General features: G+C 45.3%; 1 protein-coding gene across 1 annotated transcript; it reads left to right on the top strand.

The window, feature by feature from the left end:
* Positions 1 to 7,945: 7,945 nt before the first annotated feature.
* Positions 7,946 to 11,248, top strand: LOC130378694 (uncharacterized). Its single transcript, XM_056585402.1, has 2 exons — positions 7,946 to 7,994; positions 9,016 to 11,248. The coding sequence occupies exon 2, from the start codon at positions 9,188 to 9,190 to the stop codon at positions 11,171 to 11,173; it is 1,986 nt and encodes a 661-aa protein (XP_056441377.1). The 5' UTR covers positions 7,946 to 7,994; positions 9,016 to 9,187; the 3' UTR covers positions 11,174 to 11,248.
* Positions 11,249 to 20,959: the final 9,711 nt, after the last annotated feature.

The raw sequence follows: 20,959 nt of genomic DNA, 5'->3' as shown, positions 1-20,959 counted from the left end.
TGATATGCAAAAACAACCTTTCATTCAAAATGCAGTCCTGTGTGCTCCTGATTTTGCTCTCCCTTTCTCCGTCCAGGCAGACGCGTCGGATAGGGGGTTGGGCGCGGTCCTGACCCAGCAGGTTGAGGGGACCGACCGTCCGGTGCTGTACCTGAGCCGCAAGCTGTCGGACCGCGAGGGTCGGTACAGCACGGTAGAGAAGGAGTGTCTCGGCATCCGGTGGGCGGTCGGTGCCCTTCGCTACTACCTGCTGGGTCGCCAGTTCACCCTCTACTCCGACCACGCCCCCCTCCAGTGGCTCCACCGGATGAAGGATGCCAACGCCAGGATCACCCGGTGGTACCTCGCGTTGCAGCTGTTCAATTTCCGGGTGGCCCACAGGCCGGGGGCGCAGATGGTCGTGGCAGACTTCCTCTCCCGTCCCGGGGGGGGGGGGGGAGTAGGTTTGCGGCCGGATGGGTCTCCAGCCTGTGTCGGGCGGTGGGGGTATGTGGAGGTGGGGCGGCGTCTGGCCTGCAGGGGGAGTATGGAGCACCGGGTCTGCTGGGGTGATGGGGTCTGATTGCAGACAGGTGTCTGCAATCTGACCCAATCAGGAAGTGTGTATTTATGTGCCTGCTTGTCTTTCAGTGAGGGGTTGAGAGAGAGAGGAGGAAGACGCTCTCTGCGAGCTAGAGAGAGCGTCGTATGACCAAGTGACGGACGGAAAGAACATGCAGCGTTGTCCTTTTGTGACGTTGTGTTTGTTTGCCTGAAGGGGAAATAAACAGGAGTTCGCTCCATTTCTCCTAAAAACTGTGTCCTGACTCGTTGAAACACGTTACATATAGGAAATATGTTTTTGAACAACTCACTGCTGTACATGAGTTTGTATTTCTACAATAGAAACTAAAGTTCCAGAACCAGATGCAGACACACCCGGAGCCTATAAACTACGTCCACCGAGCAAGGAGTAACAGTCACACGAGGAAATCAAAGAATGGCAGGATTTGAATCGGTTCTGTTTTAGTTGTCCACCATATAAAAAATATGTATATATATATTGTTTGGATAAATTACATGTATCATAATCAGCAACAGTTCGTTCAGTTGACCAGATAAAGTTAAAAGGAATATATATAGATATGGATATGTTATTGACAGAGCAAGGAGGGATAAATGTGATGATAGGCACAACATGTTGTACTTTTATCCCCAATAACACAGCTCCGGTTGGGTTGGTGGCCAGGGCGCTGGCATAATTACAATCCCTCAGGTTAGAATTGGCAGATAACTCCGGCATTAATGACCCTTTCACAGGATGGATGGAGATGCATGTTTGGGAGGTGGAAAGGCATGATCCAGTAAGTGCCCGTCGCGGGAATAAATGCAGAGACCGTGTTAATTGTCACCGGCTGCCATTGTATTCCCTGTGCAAGAGGGCTACTGCATCTGCTGATCACCACAGCAGTGGGCGCTACAGAAGCGCCAAATGCCATTCAGGCTTACATGGGGATCAGATATGGTCCGATGAAAGTGAACGATACATCACCTGAGGGGCCCGACCCTATCCAGCTGTAATATGTAGAATAGTCAACACCTATACTATTCTAGTAGAATTGCCTGTATATAAGATAATCAATATCCCGGATTTACTTGAGTAACAAATTTTAAAACAACCATACCAGACTTTGTTTGTTATTGTGTAGTGTTGCTTGGTTACGAGTGCAACCCGTTATTTCTGTATCGCTGCATTGATAATGTACTGTTGATCTTCTTTGAGACGGTTGTTTACAGGCCACCTGTTGCTGACACGACGACGACGACGACGGAGAACCTGTTTGGAGGCTCCCATGATGTAAAAGTAACCTCTCTGTGAGCTGAGCCCTTGACAAGGAGGGACGAGTCTAGGGTTCATGAATTACAGGCCCGACGGCGACAGAATACACCAATACACGAAGATCACCTGAACCACCCAAATCCATGCTAGCCTATCAATCATTTTGAATTTTTAAAATTGTATTATGACTACCAATTTTTACTTTACTTTTGCACATGTTGAAAATTGTATGACCTTGTAGCACATAACCGAAGGGTATTAGCTTAGGATTTCTATGGATACTTTTGTTGTTTGACCATATGATTGTATGATAACAAGATATATGTTCATTGTTGTATTGTTAAATAATGACCTGTATTTCCTATGAGACCCACAATGTGAATACCGTTTCAGTATTATCAGGAATGCGTAGTGGTTTTTCTCTATTCGATAGAGTTTCTCCCACACGGTTGATGGTGTTGATGATTTTTCCTACTTTGATTATGTTTTCGGTGTGGTAAATGGTGTTTATGATTTAAAATATTATTGTATGGTCATCTGAGATGACCAAGGAGGGATTGTTACGTATTTTAAGAACACAAGCTGTATTTCCCTCACTTAACCACTAGGGGGTAGGACCAAACATATAAGCCGTAAATACATAGCCACAAGGGGAGCAAGACCTTACTGAAGGCTGCAATAAATACTTTAGCCACAGAAGGCAGCACAACAGACCAGGCGAGGAAGCCGAGGGTTACGTCACACCGGCTCCTCCCACTACTTCCGGTCCGCGCTGTTCAGACCATAGCTGTTTCCCAATGTCAAGGAAGCATGCTCAACGGCCGCCCTTTTAAGGACGCTACGTCATAGAACGCCGACAAGCACTGTTCCAATGTTGAGGACACTCGAAAGCCGCGCCATTTTTGCATCCTTTGTTTTTGAGAATTCCGAGATTTTTCAAGGATGCATCGCTGCATCCTAGACGAGCCAAATCTACCCACAATCCTCTGTGTTCACTGGGCGGGTTCTCTAAAATGGCAGAGAAGTACACGTTCAAACGAAGTGAAGTTATATTAGTTTTCAGAAATATTTTGTGCCGTATTGCTTTTTGTAGATTCATCATGTTAATGCAAATAATCAAGCCTAAAGACCTGTGCCACTTTTCAAACGTTTTTGCAACTTAATGATACGTTGCTATATTTTGCATGGACGTAGCTGGTGTTAAACACCACTGTCACCAATGTCAATTTACTCGCTCACAAGATTACATAAATTATGTATACCTATTTATGTTTGTGTTGAATCGTTTTTTTTAGGGTCAGCCCAGCAAACGGAGGCTTTTGTGCGCCTTAGGGTAGCGCACAAACATTTGTTTACCGGTGGAAGGGATAGTGCCACTATCCAATGTTGTAAAATGAATGCACAACCGATCATTTGCAATGTTTGTAATTTTTAATGAACGTATATAATTGTATTTTATATGATATACTTATGTGTTCAAAGCACTGGTAGATTGTAGGCATATATGAATGAATGAATCAGATCAGTTAAATAATATATCCAAATAAATACACGTTTATCATCTCTTTCTTTGTCTTTTCCCCCCTGCATAATAGTAATCAACCGTACTGTAAATGTGATGCATGAATTAAGTTCTCAGACAATTTCACTTAGTTTTATAAAAATTGAATGGATTTTCCTTTAATAAAGACAATTCGATCAACCACAACAAAGCTTTTGTGACTTCCCCAAAGAGGCTCCATGCGAAGGAGACATGACCGCATTCATAACAGTCAAAAGTCAAATAAATATCGATCAGCTTGATTGCTGCCATGTTTTATTCATAAGCGCACATGTGTGTACAAGCGGACACGCAGTATTAAAAAGCGGAAGCGCTTCCACACTACCAAGTCGTTCCCAAAGTCCGACGTTACAAACGCTAGGAAGCACTCGAGCTAGCACTCTAGTCTCATCTCCATAGGACGCGACTAGCAAGGACGCGTCCTAGCAAGGCTGCAGCCTTCACTAACAGCCTACAGATCGAGCATGTCTTCAGAATCTTCTCGGCAGCTATTAGACAAACAAGGCTTAATGTTTTTGATCAGCTAAGAGACGCTCGCACGTGCTTAGACACATCTTCAATCTCTCTTTGCTTCAGAGTATCAGTTTACCATACCGAAAATACTTTATACTAAATAAAGTCTCTTTAAAGCTATTCCTTTGGATTCGACCCTTTCCTTGAAGAACTACGTAATAACACCAAACGCGACGGGGCAACAAGATCCCATACAAAGTGAACGTATAGACGCGTATCGGGCGAATTTTTTTGATTTGTTTTGATTTGTTCCAAAGCTACTACTGCCGTCGACAAATTCGCTCGAGTTGAAATATTTCAACTTTGACACGAATTTCGCGTGATGACAGCCAATCAGCGGTCAACGGCGTGGCCACTGAGTGACATGTGTAACGTAACAGCCAATCAGCGTTCAACCGTCAAACTCAGTGCAGTGCAGTCCGGGGTGAACTGCAGCATGGAGGAGAAAGTGATTGTTGCCGTTTGCGACTCTCGGAGCTCTATATATAATAGTATATAATATAATATAATTGTATATATAATATGACGGCCAAAAGCTCTCTGCGCCTCCGGGTGGCCGTAGCACGGGGAGCTCATAGGGATTGGGCTTCTCGGGAGTCAGGGTTTGTTTACCGGCGTTGCTATGGGTTCCGGTCTTGTGTGTTCCAACGGTTTATTAGGTAGGTCTATCTAATAAATGACGTCTTCGTGCGCGCCTATCGCATGATTTTAGACTCGACGATTTTGGTTGAGTATGTGGGGATTTTTTCAGTCGCAATTGGTTTGCACATTTTTAAAAGTGGTGAAATACAAAATTTGTATTTCAAATAGTGGGGGGGACATGTCCCCCCCGTCCCCCCCGTAATCGACGCCTATGGCTGAACTCTGTATCACATCAGGAGCTGGCTGTTCAATTCACAACACACATTCCATCAAAACTAGCCTACATCAGGCATTCTGACCAAAACTCATGAACTCCCCCCCTCAATTACTCCAGAATTCAGGAATGACACTTTGTGTCAACAAGAGACTGACTCCACCGACTATCAATTGCAAGTTAAAACAGTCGACCACTTTTGCAAAAAACACAAAAGACCTCGCCACAGCACCAGCAAATCTTAAGCAATAAATATCACGTCTTACCTTTATTTATGTGGCAGTGGTCTGCAGATGCATCCCGTGGTATAGCCTACCACATCCATTTAGTTCAACAGGTTATCGTTCTGATACTGTCCATGGTACTAGCAACCTACTCCGGTGCTTCTTACCTATGTATTCAGGCTAAAAGGACTTGATTGTCTGATGCCTCATCATCCCAGCCAAAGAGTATTGGTATTATTAGTAATGGCTACTTGGCTACCAAAACGAAAAAATAACTTCACACAGTCTGTCCTTTCCAATGTATTTGTTATCATTCGTAGCGTTGATCAGCAGAGAAATAATTCGCCAAAGTTGTTGACGTCGCTTAGCAACTGAATACGAATGTAGTCTACAGCATTGAGAAGAGCTGTGTAATGAGTAAGGGATAATGTATAGAATGCCGGTCATTATTGGGAAAATAAGCCCCGACAGGGCGAACAGGACACCAACATGCAGCGAGGGTAAATGCTTCCCACTGAAGGGGCTTAAATTCGACCGGCGACGTTCTATATATTATTCCGCTTATTACACGGCTACTTGCCAAAACGAAAAAATGACTTCACATGGTGTGGCTTGTTATAATTTATTTGTTAGCAATACCCTCATTCGTAGCGTTGATCAGCAGAGAAATAGTCCGCCAAAGACGTTGACGTCACTCGTCATTATAGGCAAAAAGTCCTTTGTTTTCCTTGACAGCGGTCAATTTATATCTAGCATTCACTGCGAAGTTGAGAAGAGCCCATGCAAGTGAACGGAGTGTTCCACGGCATTGAGAAGACCCGTGTAATAATCCATAATAATTAAACTTTGTGTGGTTGGTACAAACTGATTCATGACGAAATCTTGTGGGGACGCGTCCCGGCGTGATCGACGCCTATGTGTGTGGGTAATGCAGCTTGTGTGTTCGATCCTGCTTCCTAATGGCTATGTGGGGGCAGCTTATGTGCTTAAAATACGTAACAATGCAAACAGAGGATGTACAGGTGTGCGCTTTTAACTGACTTTATTTGTTAAAGTAGGCATATTTTGGGATGGTAATGTTACATATTTTAAGAACATAAGCTGCCCCCACATAGCCTCTAGGAAGCAGATTCAAACACACAAGCTGTATGACCCTCACATAATCACTAGGAAGCAGGACCAAACATATAAGCCGTAAATACTGTACATAGCCACAAGGGGAGCAGGACCTTACTGAAGGCTGCAATAGCTGCTCCATCCACAGAAGGCAGCACCTTTAGATAGGTGAAGAAGCTGAGGCTAATACGTCACACCTGCCATGCCCACTTCACACAGGCCACGCTGACTTGACCCTAACAATCTCAACAGAGAGGTTGGACGCCAGAAACTTTCGGTAGCTCAGACTTGCGGGTTAGAGTTTTGATCAGCTGGGAGTCGCTCAGCACGTGTTCGACACAATTCCCCTCCTTTTGCTCCGTAGTTACCATACCGAAATACTTTTGATCCGTGAGTTAAAAGCGATCCGGATTGGACTTTCTTCGAAGAACTCAGCAATTTGGTGACCCTCGACGTTCTTGGAAAGTACCGGGGTCTCGGGGACACGCGGCCACTGAGACGCACAAAAGCTCTTCGCAGGCGCCACTGAAAGGTAACAGAACCTGTTGTCTATCGACTAAACTCTGTAATAGCTTAGCATAGGAAAGTTTAGGTGTAAGAGCTGGTGGTGCCTCCGTCTGGTTGCGGAGCTCCGTGGTTTTGGGCCACGGGTTAAAAATCATAACAGCCGTGTAGTTGGACGGCCGCGGAAAACGCTAACAGATTTAATTAAATAATTATATTCAAGGAGCAAGGGGCCAGAAGTGTGTTTTTATGGGAATGTAGATCGACAGTATCCATCCCATCTAGGCCTGATGTTTGTACCGTCTGGAGACGAATTACAGCGGTTTATTTGTGTTTGACCATCAGGAGATGGTTAAATAGTGAGGGGACGGATTACTCACATTTGTATTATTTATAACCGACTATTTGGGTTGATCGCCGTTACGGAGCGGTGCAGCTGGTCGGAATAGTCTTGTTACTTTATTAATCGGTTGCATATTCTCCCGTTGGCTTGGGCTTTGTTTCCCCTGAGGCGATACCGCATGTTACATAGGCGGTAAGGGTTCGAATGGGATCGGTTCCCCCCAGCACGGTAGCTTTAACACCATTGTGCATCTTCTTCTAAGGTAGTCTCCCTTCCGTAAGTGAGGTGGCCTCGCGCAGTTTTGACCCAGCTGCTTTGCATGCTTCACTGACCCGCCGTGGCTACAGACACTGACCGGCATCTTATATCTCCTACAGAGATCCAATACAGTGCGTTTGCCCGAATATTAACTAGGACAATTTGCAAAGTACTTTGTTTTGTTTCACGGGCATTGGGTGAAGCACCGTGGTTTCGCTGTTCAAAGGAACGGCGCTTTTTGTTGACGTGTGATCCCTTTGTTAAAAACACCCATACCCAGTTTGGGTGTTGATCTCTCTCTCTCTCGGTGTATTCGGTGCCATTTGAGTCCCCATAGCCTAATATGGTATATTTTTTGTAAAAATTGGCCAATACTTATTTTTAAAGGCTCATCTTATATAGTTAACCCCCCTCTACCGTAGAACACAACAGTATGTCCCCAGGATTAATTGCATTTAAAATAATTCCTCCAACTTTAGCACAAACAACTAAACTGCCATGTCCCCAATCGTGTTTGCTCAACTTCAGTTACAAATATAAGTAATAAAAATCAAAGAAATTCTACATTTGTCATTATTGTTGTATAGCTTTGTTTATAATATTCCTTACCAAATGTTATTTTTTGTGATTAAAACATTTTTAAGACTAAGTATTTAAAATATGTTGTGTCCCTGAATCGACTGTCCCCCCTGTTACTCTGATGCAAGTCCCCCTGACCACCCCCCTCCGACTATCCCTCTAGTCACATGACTCAACAAGTAACATTACTTTTTGGAGGGAAATCATCTACAAGAAGCAGAGTAAGTATCACTCTTTAATCAACCGTTTTTTCAATGTTTTAGAAAGCTTGACTGATGCGGTAAAGCATAACATGTCCACCCTGTTATGCTTATAAATAGTGGAAACTGATCCTTTTTTGTAATTTTGAAAATATGGTTAAAAAACGTGTTAAAAATCCTCCTCAGTGGTCAACATTAGCTAGCTTCTTCTGCATCACATGAGTAGTAATAGCTAAATTTAGCATAAAATGTCCCCCTGTCCCCCTGTTACTGTTTACACAGTAACAGGGGGGACACATAGTAATAGGGTGGATGTAAGAGGGCTAGATGAATAAGTGTTTCCAGTTTGTATTGGATTTTTTATACATTATTATGCCTTTTTTGTTCCATACTTCCATAAGATTTTTTAAAAATGGTTTGCATGTAATTATCAGGGAATGGCGCCGTTGTCTGCCGCAGAAAAGCAACGGCGCTACAGGGCTCGTCGGGATGTAGACCATGATAGACGGCAGCAATACCTCAATAAAGAGAAGGAGAGGTGGAGAAAGGACATTGATGAAGGGAGAAAAAAGAAAGTGTCAGACCTAAGCGAAAGAGAGAAGAGAGCAGTAAGAAAGAAATGGCGAGAAAGAAAGAGAAAGCTGAGGAAAATGACAGAGCCAGGACGACCTTTCAGTCAATGAACACTCCTCCTACAAGTCCAGACACTCCTCCAGAGCCAGAAAATTCCCCACAACCAGGGCCCTCAAGGTCAGAAAAAAGTTGATAGTTGAAAGCTTTGTTGATTAGGTAGAATGATTTGAAATATCTTATATGTTTTTGCCCTTACTGTGTGTGTATATCAGTGTGTGTGTGTGTGTGTGTGTGTGTGTGTGTGTTGCTGGTAAGCTAGAAACACAACTAATATTAAATATAATAACAGTGTGTAGCCTGAGTCACAGATGATTTTACAATAATAAGTAGCACAACTCACTAATGTGAATAATGGCCTTCTATTCTAGTATCTTGTATTTTAAGTGTGCCAATATGCTTTGTGTTTTAGGCAAAATGTTGTTGGAAGGAGGAATGCGAGGCAAGGCAGAAGGAGGCTCCAGAACAATATTGAAGAACTAAAGGCCTTGTTGGAGAGGGAAAAGAGAAAAAAAGAAAAATACAAGAAGAGGTGCCAGCGCTTGGCAGGGGGAAATAAATCGCCACGTTCTACAGTGGATGCAATGCTGCGCAATCAAAGAGTTAACAACACCATTAGGAAAAGATTGTTGTTGCAGGAATCAATAATTGAGGACATCAGAAATAAATACAGAAACACTAAGAAGGAGCGGGAGAAGCAAATTATTGCAAAAGCAACAACTGGGAAAATTATAAAGAAATACAGGCTGCAGAGGGCTGCACAGGCGACTCTGGGCTTTTCAAAGAAGCGATGTCACAGACCAGATGCAAGGCTCATGACCTATGAAAGAAAAAAGAGCAACAGATTACCGGCTGAATGCAAACAGAAAGTAAAGGCTTTCTATTTAAGAGATGACGTCAGCCGGATGACAACAGGACGAAAGCAAACTGTCACTCAAAAGAAGAAGAAAAAGCAGAAACGTTTGCTTACTGACACAATGAAGAATCTGCATCAGAAGTTCCTTTCAGAAAATGAACATCAGGTCTCTTACTCTTGTTTCTGCACCTTAAGACCATTTTGGGTTGTGGTGCCAACAGAGGCTGATCGTGAAACCTGTCAGTGTAAAACGCACGAGAACTTACAGTTCATGGCCAACACCCTGTACAGCCACGGTCTGTCAGCAACAAAGAACCTTGAGGAGATGGTAGATGCAACAATGTGCGATCCCAAATCCAAACTCTGCGCATATGGTGAGTGTAAAGACTGTGTCTACTCAACCCATACAATGCTTAGAGCTCCAGAAAACACAGAGATAGCCCTAACCCAATGGTCTCTGGAAGACAACACCAAAGTGAACGATGGAGAGGAGTCTGGGAAAAGGTCAACAATCACTGTGAAGAAAAATGTGATGAGAACAGAGGATGAACTTGTAAGTGAATTTCATGACAGGCTGTTTAGATTTAGGCGACACATCTTTAATATCAGGTGGCAGTACGGGGCCTACAGACAGCTCAGAGAAAACTTGAGGAACAACGAATGTCTACTACATGTAGATTTCAGTGAGAACTACTCCTGTAAGTATTCTCAAGAAATTCAATCGGTCCATTTTGGAGGGTCACATCAGCAAGCAACCCTACATACAGGAGTGCTGTACACTGCAGCTGAGCAGTCCCCAGTGACGTTCTGCTCCATCTCGCCTTCTAGGCGGCACGATCCCCCAGCTATCTGGGCCCACCTCGACCCTGTGTTAGACATGGTGAGGGAGAGATACCCTCTGATGAATCGCCTTCATGTCTTCAGTGACGGCCCAGCTACACAATACAAACAGAAGGGAAACTTTTACCTAATCTCAAAAGAGCCTTTCAAGAAAGGCTTTAAAGATATCAGCTGGAACTTTTTTGAGGCCAGCCATGGAAAGGGAGCTCCAGATGGTGTCGGGGGTACCCTTAAAAGATCAGCTGACCAAATCGTCCGCCATGGAGGAGATATCCCCAACGCAGAGGCTATGCTCCACCAGTTGAGGAGCGTGGGTACTTCGGTGGAACTTTTTTTTGTGGGAGAAGGAGATGTTGAGAGGAAAGTGCAGGAAATGATGGAAGCGCCCCCACTTGTTCCTGTCAAAGGAACAATGAAAATCCACCAAGTCATCAGTTTCTCTCCAGGGACAATTAAATACCGGGACATAACTTGCCTTTGTCAGGCAGACAAAGGTGTACTGGATTGTGCCTGCTATGGGATAAAGGAGGTGAGCCTGGGAGAAGAGGCAAGCCTGCAGTGCACTGAAGAGCCTTCACGGCCTGAGGCCATCATGAAAGAAAACATTGGGCAGTGGTGCATTGTCAAATATGATGGTGAACCCTACCCAGGAATCATCCTGGAAGTTGAAGAAGACGTAAGAGTAAAATGCATGCATAAGAATGGGATCAACAAGTTCTACTGGCCAGGTCCACGAGAGGACATTAGCTGGTACAGAGATGACCAGATTGTGTGCCTGATGAAAGAGCCACAACCTTTGAATAAGAGGTCTGTCCAGCTAGAGAAGGAAGTGCGGAAGTTCCTAGAAAACCTGGGTTGCTGGTCTGATAAATAGTTTGCTGTTGCCAAGACAACTGTGAGGTCAAAGACTGAAAAATGTTCCTGATGTTTCTTTTGGGTGTGCAGTACATTTGATGGTTGAAGTGTGTGTGTGTGTGTGTGTGTGTGTGTGTGTGGTGTGTGTGTGTGTGTGTGTGTGTGTGTGTGTGTTATTTTGCTGTTGCTGATTTGCTACATAGGTTTGGGGCAGTTATCCTCATTAATGGGTTGTTAGTGAAGATCATTTTTACATTATCAATGTTTATGTGAATGTTCTAAGGTAAATTAACTGCCTTTCTTTCATGAAATATATATTGTGATGTCCACCCTGTTACGTCCTGTACACCCTGTTAGTCTTCTGTCCACCCTGTTACCTGTGTGTTTATTGATAATAATTAAATGAAATCATCAAAAAAGATGTATATCTTTGTGGTTGCTTAAAGGGAGTAAATTGACTAAATTAAATTACTAAAAAAATGGGCCAAATCCCATTAAAATTCCTTTTTATACTAAAAGAAATGTGTTGAAATTACATTGTGTCCTAAAATAACACATGTCTTTTCTCAAGATAATGCTTGTTTATGAGTTTTTGTTAAAATACATTTGCAGGGTTAAATAAGGGACATTATATCTCTAAGAAAATGTAAATTTTATAACAGCTGCAAATTCAAATCATTTTTTAATAGAAATGAGTGTCCCGTAACAGGGTGGACATTTGGCCTATGTTAGGTGTGAAGAATTTGGTCAAAATTATTAAAATATAATATCCTGAGCTGGACCAATATATTTTTCTTATAATTTAACATGCCCTCCTTCAGATGATAAGATAAAATCATGGAACATTTTAAAGTTTTTGATAGAAAGTTACCAGACTGAAATGGCACCGAATAGTAGGAATGACCCTCATGTTCTCTCTCTCTCTCTCTCTCTCTCTCGTTATATATGTTCTCTCTCTCTCGTTATATATGTTCTCTCTCTCTCTCTCTCTCTCTCTCGTTATATATGTTCTCTCTCTCTCTCTCGTTATATATGTTCTCTCTCTCTCTTGTTATATATGTTCTCTCTCTCATTATATATGTTCTCTCTCTCGTTATATATGTTCTCTCTCGTTATATATATTCTCTCTCTCTCTGTCAGTCTCTGTCTGTCTGTCTCTCTTTATTGATATATTCCCCAAAAGATCCATTACAGCAGGGGTCTTCAATTAAAATTGAACAAGGTCCAGTTACTAAAAATTCCTTCCAAGAAAGGTCCGAACCTACCACGTCCTAATAGCCTTCTTTTGTCAAATACAATCAACACGGCATATTACCTTATAATTTCAGATGTATTTATTTTCAATTTCCAAATAACTTACTTTTAACTATGAAAAGACAAAGTAACGCATATTAACATTTCAGGTAAACAAAACAGGTACATTCGGCCTTCAATTCAAGTAAACATAAAAAGTGCATAAGGCCTACATGTGAAGTAAGCAGAACAGGAACACTAGGCCTACACTTCAAATAAACACAAAGTGCATTAGGCCTACATTTCAAGTAAGCAAAACAGGTACACCAGACCTGCATTTCAAATAAACACAAAAAGAGCATTAGGCCTTCATTTCAAGTAAGCAAAACAGTGTCTCAAGAGGTGTTAGACCCAACAGGTCCTCACAGATCTATTTCTTGTCTTGATGAAACAATCGCACATAAACCAAAAGCTGGGCATTATCCGTTACACCTGAAGACTCATCAATGGCTAAGGATGGGGCACTCTGAACAGCGGCATGAAGCTGTTACAGTGCGTCATCTGATAACATTTCGGATTTTCTGGTTGTCGTTGCAGCTCATATTGGGATTTGCTTTATTTTTTCACACAATTCATCCCTTTGTTTACCTTCAAGTAACGTCTCGGCAACGGCGTTCAAGCACTCCTTCACAACAGTCGTGTCAATGAAAGTTTTTTTATGTTGCCCCAAAATCCATGCAATCTTAAGTTAGCATTTATTTGCACGTTGGTGGCCTGTAAATGAGTGTGCGAAGACACGCGTAGCCTTCTCATACTGAGCTCTCAGCTCGGATATTTTCCACGCTCTTACTTCTGACTTCTGGGGATACTTTTCCTCGAAGGATCTGTGTTTGGATACGTAATGCCGCTTAATATTCCCGCTTTTTATCAGCGCCACGTTTTCAACACATAAAAGACACAACAAAGGTTTTGTACTGCCTTGCGGGAGAATGAACAAGTATTGGTCAGTCCAGTCATCTTTAAAATGTAAAAAAAAAAGAAGAGTTTTCGGGGTCAACTTTCCTTATTTTCGAGCAAGCCATTTTCTCATTCCAAATCGCTCTTCCGGTAAGCAAAAAATTTGATTGGCTATTTTTTGAGTGACGCTATTACGCACATGCCGTGACAGACGGAGGGAGGGGGGGAGTTCGGTGAGTGCATGATCTTCGCTCTGTGAAGATCATTGCTTTTTGCTGTTTTTATGCTGTACTACAGACTATTCTGCCTTTCAATTTGTATTTCAGTGAGAAATTATTTTACTAACTTAATAATCATGCTTTGTATAGTGAAATCATAAAAAAAAAAAAAAAGATTTTATTATTATTATTTTAAATTGGTCATGGGTCCTGGGACCGTCACTTGGTCCGGACCGCGGTCCGCCGTTTGGAGATGCCTGCATTAGTTTCAAGTGATAGTATAATTATCACTTTTCACTAGTCAACAGCTGGAGCTATCATATTTAGTTTGTATATTTAATTCCAATATTTGAAGTATTCAGTTTGAGTTTGCTTTAAATATCAATATTTTGATCATAACAACAGTTTTTGCACGCTCATTGAGTGCCCTCGACCTCTAAGTCTCATTAAATCCATAGCAATAAGTTGGAAACCATCAGTAATGTCACTAGTTTCTGAGCACATAATAATTTGGCTATAATGTTGTAACGTATTGTGATGACGCGGCTATTGGCGCGTCCGTATTGAGGCCGCACCGGGGCATTTATCTGACATGCAAGAGTAATCACCAGTAATCAAGTTACTGCATATTGTCTGCATATTGTTTGGGGTTTGTTGAATTATGCGATTGTGGGGCGAGTTCGCTTATTGATTGGTAAAAAGGAGAACTGCTCACCGCCGTTGTCAGCTGTGCGATCCATGTGGCTTCTAGGAAGCGCGCGCCCGACTGGGGACAGCTATATGGTGCGGGGCGTGCGCGAGTGACGCCGTTGCGTCTCCGCAAAATCAATGATCTTTGTTTGAACATATACTTTGTAAGCAGTGGCGGGTATGCACGCACGAATAATAACTAAGGTGATGTAGTTTAATTCGTTGAAGATACGTTTGTTTTGACCAGTTTTGATGCATATTTAGTTGATTGATATGTAAACACCCCCGCCGATATTTGAGGGATTGGTATGTACCAATCTCGGGTCAGCTGATATAAGGGAGGCGTGTCAGTCCCGAGGGGGGGAGCTAGAAGGCGGAAGCTAGGCCATGTGCTCTCTCTATATGCTCTGTTATGTGAGAAGAAAATGGAAATAAAAGTAATTTTGTTTCACCACTGCCTTTTTGTGCTGATCCTAAGACCGCTCGACATTCTACCTTTTGACACGTATAGCATTCGACATCTTTGGGAGTATAATATTTATGTATACATGTGGAGGTATCTGTAAATACTCTTGGTGTATGTGTGTGTCTGTCTGTCTGGAAATAGGCCCTCCCTCCCCCCCCTTCCTCATAAATACACCTTGCCCTCTGCGTTTCAAAGCCTCCACTTTGACCCCCCCCCCTCCCCTCCCCTCCCCCACAGAGTGGCTTTGTCTTTCATGCCCCACTCTTGAGTTGTTTTGAGTACTCGTTAACGATTATTCTTGGTACTGGGTGCGAGGTGAAGTCCTCCACTATTGGTCTCTGTGTAGATCGGGCCAAAATAGTATATTAACGAGAGTTCCAATCCAATCCTTACTATCTTTCACTTCTCCCATTCTTCTGACCTTTCCTAAGGCCGGCACGGTCTGTGTTCCTAAGCAGTAGCTCAATAAGCAGTAGCGGACGTTCGGAGTGGATACTATCTTTTCTGCCGATCCGCTGATACCACCCTGGAATGCATGCTTACATTTTACATTCAAGTCTGTTGGTATTTTGTTATTAAAGACGATGAATAATTAAGGTACGAGTTCCCCCCCTTACCCCTTTCGCTCGTAAAGTCCCCACCTCCCTAACTCCAGGCCCCTTACACCCGAGGACCCCTCCTCCACCCCCTTCTCCCACTGTCTCAGTGAAACCCCCACACCACCACCCTCCCTCCGCACCCTCCTCCTCCTCGTGAATCCAACACCCCCCTCTCCCCTCCCTCCTTCTATCCCCCTTCGTGAATCTCCTCCTCCTCTCCCACTGTCTCAGTGAAACGATAGTTACGTATTGTAACTCTAGATTCTATGAGTATAGGCGCAGCATTTTAAGGCTATCGCTATTGGGTTATCCCTAGGCGTGAGCCGTAGCACTGAAAAATTTGTAATCCCCGCCCACCAACAGCGTGGGCCTCAATTACGTCCGCGTGCGGCTTGCCTCAACGACGTCCGCATTTCGCAGATATAGGCGGGCGCCGGCGGACATTCTGCTCCCAATAAACAGCTTTTCTTCATCTATTTAAAGGACAATGAGGCCGACACTTAAAAGGCTGCGCCTATACTCATAGAATCTAGAGTTACAATACGTAACTATCGTTCTATGTCGTATAGGCTTCGCCTTTTAAGGCTATCACTATTGGGTTAAAGGGCGAAGCACGATATAGTCTATGCCTCATTGGTCCCGATCAGTACCAGAAACACAGCTACATACGCGCTAGTATCATGCGTCAGACGTAGCATAACATACGTCATGCGTCTAACGGCACGTCATCAACGAGCAGCTCCAATGTGTCTGATAAGACACAAGCTCTCAGCATGAATATTTGACTCCTCCTCACATTGTCTAATATGCGAGGGGAATAGTCACACAATCACACTCACTCTGACAAAGCACCTATAACTGAGTGCGTCATAGAGAGGCGCGACATGTCTCTCAGGTAAAACCTAATAAAAGAGCATGGGGAAGCCCAGGAGGCTGCTGTGCAGATATCCTCCATAGGCATCCCTCTTTGCAGAGCAACAGAGGACGATATTCCTCTGGTCGAGTGAGCTCTGATAGTCTCAGGCGGCTCTGCCCCCGCTGACACATAAGCCTGTGTGATAGCATCACACAGCCAATGCGACAGCCGTTGTTTCGTCAGGGGGAGGCCCTGGGAATGTTTTCTGTAATGCACAAATAACTGTTGAAATTTGCGCAGAGCCTCCGTGCGCTTCACATAACAGGCAAGCGTGCGTACGGGGCACAAGAGATGGGTGAGATCGCTTTCAGCGGCCAGGCCCACAAGCGCTGGCCGATCTCTGAGTAATCTATGATTGCTCCCCCTGCCTGTGAGAGAGCGTCCCGCCGACAAGGGAGTTCCTTCGGCGGCCCCAAGAGCAGACACTGGAGGCAGGGAAACCACGGTGCACTCGTGCGTTACGGTGCTATGAGAATCATATACAGCCGCTCCTCTTGGACTCGATCCAAGACTTGGGGAATCAGGGGGACGGGCGGGATAGTGTACAGGAGTGTGTTTGGCCATGGTCTGTGAGCGAACGCATCTCGCTGTCGCATGTTTCTCCCTCGCCCCGTAATAGCCGGCGCTCGTGGGGCGGGACATCGCCCCATGAGCCCGCTGCCCGAGGCCTTTGCTGGCCACTCGCCGCAGCCTGCGATGGAGTTGGGCGGACCTGGTAAGCAGGGCGAGGTCGCCTTTTTAAAAGCAGCGGGAGTGGGGCAGCGGTCGCTAAGCCCCGGCTTCACTCCAAAGACAGCACACAGAGCGGGATCCAGCGGCGGAACCGCCCTGTAACCCCGGTCTGTCAGACCCTCCGTCTTCGTGACCTGGATAAATGTTTTCACCGGGACCACGAGCTTCCCGGGCTCCGCCGCAGTCCCACTGAAGTACGGTCTGATGGCAGGAAACTTCGGCCAGATCGGGTCGAAACGGGCGGGGCGTGTCGCGTCCTCGAGCCCCCAGATGCCATGCAGCTGGTCCGGGCGTGAGGCATAGGGCACCGCAAATCCAAGGTTTGCGGCTGCCCTGGCGATAATGCCCGCTAGCTCTGCCACCAAAGCTCCAATCACTGGAAGTGAGGTGGCGGCAGAGACGGGCAATGCTGCTGCCCCGGGCCTCTCCATTCGGAGAGGGGAGGCCGGGGGAGACGTCGTCGGCCCATTCAGCAATGGCGGCGGCAGGGTCGGCTTTGCGCTGTCCACAATGCCGACAAAGACAGAGCGGCGATGTTCATGCCCAAGGCAGCCCTTGCACACCTCATGGCCGCCATACGGCAAGATGTAACCCGTGCAGATGCGGATCGTCTTCGAGTCCATAATATCTATTTATTTACTTCAGTATGCTACAGGATCGTCCTGAAGAAAATGGGAGCAGAACATCCGCCGGCGCCTGACTATATTTGCGAACTGCGGACGTTGTTGAGGCCCACGCTGTGCGCGGGGATTACAAATATTTCAGTGCTACGGCTCACGCCTAGGGATAACCCAATAGCGATAGCCTTAAAAAGCGAAGCCTATACGACATAGAACGCTACGTTTCTTCAAAAGATCACGCAAACGATGACGCCCAAGCAGTGTAATGCATTGTGCAAATATGGAACTCTGTGTCTGGAATAACGTATTCATTCATTCAATTCTTTCATTCATTATGGATCTAATCATTGTTTCTGTAAAAGTCCAGTCTCTGGCCAAGGCAGCACTCTCACTCCTTGTGTGCTCCTGTATAAAAGCCAGTACGGACCCCGCAATAATTGCTTACGGCCATACCCCCCTGAACACGCCCATTGAGGAAGTGATACGCCCATTGAGGTTTGGTGTGCTCGAGTGGTGAGAGGTGGACGGTGTTGGAGCGAGGAGTTTTTTTGGTGTTAAGTTAAGTATTTATTGATATATTTTTGGTTAGTTGTTTATTCCCCCGACAGCTTGCTGTTTGGGGGAGTATTAATACACTTTAGTTCATTTTTTTTCGATGTCACACGGTTTTGACAACTGGAATGGAAGACAACATGGAACGGAACACGGCTCCTGGTGCGGCGACGGATGGTGGTTGTATGGCGAAGGGGACATCGGAGGACGTACTGGGCGGGAGACCGCTGACTCCGGAGAGAGCAGCGAGAGAGAGAAGGAAGACAAGGTTGCGGATGGTGGCCCGAGCTACAGCAGGGAGTTGGCTGTGGTGCTGGTGGGAGAGGAGAAGATCCCGATGATGGAGATGTTAAGGGCGATGCAGAGTGTGTGTGGATTGGTGTTGGGATGTCGCTACCTCTCATTGAACAAATATGAAGTGACGATGAATCACCCCAACGGGAAGCGGCGATTGTTGGATGGTTTTAAGATAAGGGGGACCAGCGTCGTCGCAAAAGACTTGACATCAGATGAGATGGTGGTATCCTTCATGAGTCTACCGGTGTACATTACGGCTGAGGAGATTCTCAAGAAGCTTGCGGACTGGGGTGTGGAGGCAGTTTCGCCTATTGCAAGGAGGAAGTGGCCTGGGATGACAATATGTGAGGGAACACGCTTTGTAAAGGTGAAGTTCAACAAAGAAGTACGGTCCTTGCCTTGGTCGACACGTTTTGACACCGAAAAGGGTGCTGAATATTTCCGTGCCATCCATGACAAACAATGAGGGATGCTATACGTGTCAAAAGGTAGAATGTCGAGCGGTCTTAGGATCAGCACAAAAAGGCAGTGGTGAAGCAAAATTACTTTTATTTCCATTTTCTTCTCACATAACAGAGCATATACAGAGAGCACATGGCCTAGCTTCCGCCTTCTAGCTCCCCCCCTCGGGACTGACACGCCTCCCTTATATCAGCTGACCCGAGATTGGTACATACCAATCCCTCTAAAGGTTTTTAGATTGTGCATCCAGCCTGGACACATAGTGAGGGACTGTCTTGAATTCCTGTGTAGGAAGTGCGGGAAGCAGGGACACCCTGCAAGGGAGTGTGTGGCTGTGATGAAATGCAAATGCACACACAGAGTGTGGTAATAGAACGGAAAATTGTGTGTGTAGGGAGGAGCAGGTGGGAGCGGGTGCCCTCTCAGTTGATCCGGCTTCAAAGGCTGTATCGTTGGAGAGTGAGGAAAGTGGAGGGGAAGAGAGTGAGGAAGAGGAGATGGAGCACGGGGAGCTGTCTGACGGGGAGACAGGCTTGGACAGTCAGTTACTGGTTGCGCTGAAGGACCCGGGTGTGGGGAGCCCGGGGATGCCCGGGGGGCAAAGCTCTCAAGTAGAGCTTTCCTCTCTACCGGCATCTGGGCACCCTACACCAGCGGAGGGCGTAGCCAGGATGCCGCGGGGGTCTGGACAGTTGAGGAACGAGGCGGGACATGGCACGGGGTCTAGCCTAGTAGTTGACTTGGTTGTGTCAATGGCCCCGGCAACAGGGGGAGATGGGGGCACAGGTATGGGGGGGGGGGAGGAGCTCTCAAGCGGGGCTCCTCTCTTTACAGGCGCCCGCGTGCCCTACAGTAGAGGGAGATGCAGCCGAGGGGTCTTGTGCTGGGACTAGAGAGGCTACAGCCGACGCGTCTCATTGGCGTGGTATGGCGGCTATAAGTTCCCCCCCCACACTGGCTGATGGAACGGAGAGGGAGAATAAGTCGGTGAATGAGGCGTTGGGTGTTTGTAGGGAGAGGGCGCCCAGGGTCAGACGCAGGAGAGGGGTTGATTCCGATGAGGAACAGAGAAACGTGAAAATGAAAGGGGTACGTAAAAAAAAATGATTTTAACAGTAATACCCACTCTTTGTCTTTTGGTTTCAATGGTCACACTCACCTCAATTACCATCAACGGTCTTAACAATATGCGGAAGTTTGGTGGGGTGTTAATCAATTTGAAATCCGATATTTAAGTGCTGCAGGAAACAAACTGGATACAGGCTAAAATGCCAGAAAGTTATTCGAAGAAAGAGGTCTCACTTTATTTGTATTTCGGTAAGGTAACTACGGAGCAAAAGGAGGGGAATTGAATTGAACACGTGCGAGTGACTCCCAGCTGGTCAATACCTCCAACCCGCAAGTCTGAACTACCGGAAGTTTCTGCCTTTTTTTTGCTTCCGGACCCGTTTAAATACCTAGTTGGGCGTGGCCTATGTGACGTATAGCCTTGGCTTCCTCAGCTGTCTAAAGGTGCTGCCTTCTGTGGATGGAGTAGCTATTACAGCCTTCAGTAAGGTCCTGCTCCCCTTGTGGCTATATGTACAGTATTTACGGCTTATATGTTCGGTCCTGTTTCCTTGTGGCTATGTGAGGGTAATACAGCTTGTGAGTTTGAATCTGCTTCCTAGAGGCTATGTGGGGGCAGCTTATGTTCTTAAAATACGTAACACTAATTAATGTATACGCACCGAACAGAGAAGCGGAAAAAAGGTTATTTTTTATCTCTCTTGGTTTGCTCTGCAATAGGAATTGTGTTCTCGTGGGTGATTTTAATGTGTTTTGTAGCAACTGGATGTTTATAGGGGAGATAGTTTTAGACAGGATTCGGCCCGGAAGGGTTTGTTAAAAATGATTGAGGATGGGGGTTTGGTGGATGTGTGGAGGGTTAGTATTGCTGCATTCTTCGAAGAAAATAGTCCAATCCCGGGTTGCTTTTAACTCACTTTATTTGTTATAAAGTAGGCATGTTTCGGTATGGTAACTATGAAGCTTAAGGGAGGGAATTGTATCTAACGCGTGGA

Source organism: Gadus chalcogrammus, unplaced genomic scaffold, assembly GCF_026213295.1.
Source record: "Gadus chalcogrammus isolate NIFS_2021 unplaced genomic scaffold, NIFS_Gcha_1.0 GACHA100, whole genome shotgun sequence".
Taxonomy (NCBI): domain Eukaryota; kingdom Metazoa; phylum Chordata; class Actinopteri; order Gadiformes; family Gadidae; genus Gadus; species Gadus chalcogrammus.
Note: the sequence above shows the minus strand (reverse complement) of the source record. Positions and strands in the feature narration are given on the sequence as shown.